Source organism: Galeopterus variegatus, unplaced genomic scaffold (assembly GCF_000696425.1).
Source record: "Galeopterus variegatus unplaced genomic scaffold, G_variegatus-3.0.2 Scaffold3586, whole genome shotgun sequence".
Classification (NCBI taxonomy): domain Eukaryota; kingdom Metazoa; phylum Chordata; class Mammalia; order Dermoptera; family Cynocephalidae; genus Galeopterus; species Galeopterus variegatus.
Genome location: NW_007729697.1, coordinates 181786 through 187364, shown reverse-complemented (window position 1 = coordinate 187364; position 5579 = coordinate 181786). Strand labels below are relative to the sequence as shown.

Here is a 5579-nt window from a genome sequence, read left to right as displayed (position 1 = left end):
GGGGGCAACACTGAGGGTTGCGATCCGTTGCCGGGCACGGAAAAAGACAAAAAGACAAAAATAAATAAATAAATAAAAATAAAAAAGTGGAAAATAAAGATCATAAAAATAAGTGTAAACAGAAATATTCTGTTCATTCCTTTGCAGAAGTAACAACTCTGAAGTAGCCACTGTAGCAAAATCAAGTAATTTATGTATCTAAGAATTTGGTAAAAATTAATTCTGTACTTTTTATCTGTCAGCTGCAAAGCTATATATATAATAATTACTTAAAAGCTAAAAGTTATTTCCCTGTGACCACTCTACAGATCTGTTTATTAACCCTTGTTGTATTGAGTGTGTTCTTTAGATCTTTTCTAACCCAGAGATTGACAAACTACAACCCATGGGTATTTTTGGATATCTGTGAGCTAAGAATAATTTTTAATCTTAAAATGGTAGGGAAAAAAAGCAAAAGAAAAATATTTTGTCATATGAGAAAATTCTATAAAAATTCTAATTTCAGGGCTGGCTGGTTAGCTCAGTTGTTTAGAGTGTGGTTCTGATAACACCAAGGTCCAGAGTTGGATCCCTATACTGGCCAGCCAACAAGAAAAACTTCAGATTTCACCTTTCATAAATAAAGTTTCAGGCAACACAGTTTTACTTACTCATTAACATATTATCTATGGGTGCTTTTGAGCTGCAATAGTAAAGCTTAATAGTTGCAAGAGACTATATGGCCCACAGAGCCTACTGTATTTATTATCTGGCCTATTAAAGAAAAACTGTTAACCCCTGTGCTAATTCTTGATATCCTTGGTCTACAAGAATGGCAATTTTATATAATTTAAAATAATGCATGAAGGGGGATAAACATTGGAAAGGAGGAGGTAAAAACTGTGGAGTGTGTGTGTGTAAAAATTTATAGACTGAGGAGAGAGAGAAGGGTAAATTCTGGAACATTATTGAGAATGAGAATGAAAATAGAAAATAATTATTCAAAATAGTGTTGAATGCCCAACCTCTCTGCTAGGCTACGTGGAGAAACCTTGAATCTGAATTGGGCAATGGATCAAACTTCATGTCAGCTAGGAAACTGGAGGAGTCACTTGAGAAAAAAATGTATATTACTTGGATCTAGAAATTTAGCAGCTCATCACTAGGAGTAGGGTATATGGGAAACAATTAGAAACTGAGGCAGGTGCCTGTATTTGTTAGCTTCTTAAATACAACACATTATGTAGGAGCTGGTCGCCAGTTGCAACCTACATGTAGGTAGAAGAGGAAAGGACATTAATATTTTTCGAACCATATTCCAAGTTCTGGGCACTATGCTGGTGCTTTACATTTATTGCCTCATTTATTTCCATAAAAACCTTTTTTTAAAAATTGTGGTAAAATATACATAACATAAAATTTACCATCTTAACCATTTTAAGTGTACAGTTCGGTAGGGTTAAGTGCATTCACATTGTTTGCAACCAGAACTGTTTTCATCTTGCAAAACTGAAACCCCATACCCATTAAGCAATAATTCCTCAGCTCCTCTCCCCAGCCCCTGGCAACCACCATTTGACTTTCTGTCTATGAATTTGACGATTCCAGGTATCTCGTATAAATGGAGTCACGTGGAATTTGTCTTTTTGTGACTGCCTTATTTCAGGTAGCATAATTCTACGTCTGTTTTTACCAAGGCACTTTCAAGGACTAAAATTTTCTATTGCTGTTGTTGAGAGAGCCGCTTGGGAGCGTGGTGGCGCTCCCGCCGAGGGTTCGGATCCCACATACAGATTGGTTCCCGCTCACTGGCTGAGTGAGGTGTGGGCACAGCACCGAGGGTTGCGATCCCGTTGCCGGTCCCAGTCCGGTACGGGCGCGACACTGAGGGTTGCGATCCGTTGCTGGACACGAAAAAAGACAAAAAGGAAAAAAATATATATATATATACATACCTTAAAATTTACCTTTAACCATTTTTAAGTGTACAGTGCAGAGTATATTCACATTAAGTACATTCACATTATTTGTGCAACCATCAACTCTATTTGCAGAATCTTTTTGTCATCCCACACTGAAACTATATACCCATTAAGCAATAACTCCCCATTATTCCCCAATTCCCAGCCCCCTGGTAACCACTATTTCACATTCTGACTTTATGCATAATAATCTTTTTTTTTTTTGTGGCTGGCAGCTGGCCAGTTCAAATCCGTAATAATCTTTTAAGTAAGGTTATTAGTTTAATTTTATTAATGAAACAGACTCAGGTTAATTAACTTACTCAAAGTGATAAAACATGTGATTGAGGCATAGAATATGAACTCAGATCTCCTTGCAAAGCCAGCGATTGTTCTACTACACCGTCCTTGTTGGCAGTTTTGAGAAGATGAGGAGTCTGCTCTTAGTCAGTTGACTCTCATCTGATAGACCACTGTATTAGTTATTACTGTCTTGTAACAGATCACCCCAAATGTAACAGTTTAACACAGTAGCAAATGTTTGTTATCTTATACTGTTTCTGTGGGTCAGGAATCCAGAAGTGGCTTAGCTGAGTGGTTTTGGCTGAGAGTCCCTCTTAAGTTTGCAGTCAAGATGCTGGACGCAGATGCAATCATCTGAACGCTTTAACTAGAGCTAGAGGATCTACTTCCATGGCGGCTCACTCATGTACCTGGTTGTTAAAAGAGGCCTCAGGGCCGGCCCAGTGGCGCACTGGATAGTGCGCCGCTTGGGAAGCGCGGCAGCGCTCCGGCCGGAGGGTTCGGATCCCACATACGGACCAGTTCCTGCTCACTGGCTGAGCGAGGTGCGGGAGCAACGCGCCGAGGGTTGCGGTCCCGTTGCCGGTCCCCGGTCCGGTGCGGGGGCAACACTGAGGGTTGCGATCCGTTGCTGGACACGGAAAAAGACAAAAAAGACAAAAAAAAAAAAAAAAAGCCTCAGTTTCTTCCAACAAGGATTTCACGGGACTGTCCTCATGAAATGGGAGCTGGTTTCTTCCAATGCTGATGATTCAAGGGAGGACAAAGTGCCACAAAAGTCACATAATGTCATTTCTACAATATCCTCAGGGTTACAGAGGACATCTCTATTCATTATGGGAGGGGAATACCCAAGGCCATCTTAGAGCCTGGGTGCCACATACACACATTCAGAATTACCTTGAAAGCAGTTGAAAATGTAGAACTCTGGCTGGTGGAAGACAAATCAGAGCTAACATAGTAACTTTGGCAGTAGCAGAGGTAATTACTGAAGCCAGTGGTATGACTAATAACCACTTTGAAATAAATATAGAAAGATTTTCTTGCCCTTTATATACATGCTCATGTGTTCTGCAAAGATCGAGACAAAATTCCATTGTTGGGTGATGTGTGTGTGTCAATTTTGAACATCTTTCAGGGCACTTCCAGTCATGTCTTCTTTACATAAAATATAAAATATTCTAGAGCTTTGATGATTGTAAAAGTTAATCTGTGCTTCATTTGAGAATTGGGGCTAAGGTAGTTGACTCTCTGTGATGTTTTCACAGCCCTTCTGTTACAATGGATGCTTTGAAGAACCTTTTCATAGAAGCTGGATGTTCAGTGAAGGCTTTTAAATTCTTTCAGTAAGTCCTTTCTTTCAAGAAATACATTAACATTATTTATTATAGTATGCAAATTTTAAGGTAGTTCAGTGAAATATGATGTGGGGGAGGAGATTTGGAAGCAAAATAAATCCTAAATACATTTTATATTTCTTATACATTTTTCAGGAAAGATCGCAAAATGGCGCTCATTCAGTTGGGATCTGTGGAAGAAGCAATCCAGGCCCTCATTGAGCTTCATAACCATGACCTAGGAGAAAATCATCACCTCAGAGTTTCCTTCTCAAAATCTACAATCTGACTTTTCTGTGAATTTTTCTCCTAAAACTGGACCATAATTTTAGTAAAACCTTCAGACATAGACTGAAGCAGCTCAAGACCAATTCTGCCTCTTTCACAAAAATAACTTTCTGAGTTTGATATTTAAGTATATTCAAAAAATCAGGAGACATTCTTTTTTTCCCCTGCCAGTATGTGATCAAAGTTTTGTTTTTTCTTTGTACCATGGTTTCTATGAAAATAACCTGCAGGAAAAAATATTTTTTCAATAATTTACCTCCCTGTATTAAATTAGATTTTGAGAGAATGAAATTTCTTTAAGTTTGGGTCCAGATCAGCCTTATACAACATTTCTAAACTCCTTTGTACTTTGAAAAATGTAAACATATGGACTTATTACTTAATGTAAGTATGGCCAAGTTTTTAGCTTAATGATTCAGAAGTTTGACCCCTGTAGGAAATTATGTTCAGTTATAAATTACATCAAATATTTGCCATATATTGATGGTTAATATACATAAACACATTGAGTTGCACTGGAAGCAGTTTTATAAACTTGCATGTTTTCTTTCAATGATATCTTTTTTCTCACTATTAGACACTCCTTTGAATAATACCTGTCTTTTAGCTTTTTAAGGCTATTTGGAAAAATGAAGTGTCTTGACTCTCCCCAGGGAAATGAAGTGGAATCCAACCAGGATCTGTTAAGATGTCAAAATAATTAATAATTTTATTAGGAAAAATCCCATTTTAAATTTCAGAATAACACATCATAGTATAATATCACCGTGGAAAATTTTAAAAGAAAAATAATTCTACTTATAAACTACTTTTTTATAATTGTTTTCAGGAAAAAAAGTTTACAGTCTTAAGGAAAATATTCAGGTCTATCATATGGTTTGACAGATTTTTTAAAAGTTATTTTTGGTAAGGTCTTCTTTTAGAAAAAATTAATCTCAAGGGGTTTTTGTACCACTATAATCTCTAATACTTATTCAGAATTACTGTGTATTTACTTAATTTCTTATTATGTGCCTTATTATGTGCTTAAGATACAGTAGGTTAGAGTTTTATCTAAATATCTTGAAAGCTATATTGTGGACTTGGTGAGTGTTTTTTTTTTTTCTTTCCCTGTTTTGGTAAGAATTTAAAAGTTTTTTTCATTGCAGTTTTAAGTGGTTTCTTATAACTAATGGTTTTTATTCAAATTTTGGTGCTTCAGTGCAGAGATGAGAAGGAGTGAATGATTTGGGGAATTACTCAGTGCACACTTGTAGGCCTCTTTACGTTGTGACTGATAAGTTATTGCCAGTTTTTGCATACTAGTTTGGGGATATACAATGCAGTCTTAGTTTCATCTTCATCACCCATCAGAATTTGTCTCAGGATTACTTGGTTTTTCTCAATACTCAAGTGAAAACTTGCTTTTCTTTGTTAATGTAACTTCATTACTGAGTGCCCACATGTTTAGAGTGTGAGAAGATCGGTTATTTCTTGTACTCTGTCCTTCTCTCTCTCTTTGGTTGAACGTAAGAGTACATTTTAATGTTGCTTAAGTGATTATATAATGAAAAATCGTTTCTTTTTAATAAGATACTTTTGCTTTTGCTAGTTATTCCTTCAATGCTTGATCAGATTTTTCTAAAGCAGAATTTGTCAAAAGGATCATTTTTGTCCACCCTTTTGCACTTTTCGCATTCTCAAAGTAGCTCATCTCAAATTTTAAAAGAAT

At 36.5% G+C, this 5579-nt stretch overlaps 1 protein-coding gene across 2 annotated transcripts in view; it reads left to right on the top strand.

Annotated features, from left to right (window-relative positions):
* Positions 1–5330, top strand: part of PTBP3 (polypyrimidine tract binding protein 3) — a 77066-nt gene extending 71736 nt beyond the window's left edge. The window contains exons 11-12 of one of the 2 annotated variants that reach the window (XM_008585471.1): positions 3512–3589; positions 3737–5330. In XM_008585471.1, the coding sequence (XP_008583693.1) occupies positions 3512–3589; positions 3737–3869 (211 nt within the window). In that variant the 3' untranslated portion in view covers positions 3870–5330. The remainder of the gene's footprint in view (positions 1–3511; positions 3590–3736) is intronic. The other variant, XM_008585470.1, reaches the window with a different exon arrangement.
* Positions 5331–5579: the final 249 nt, after the last annotated feature.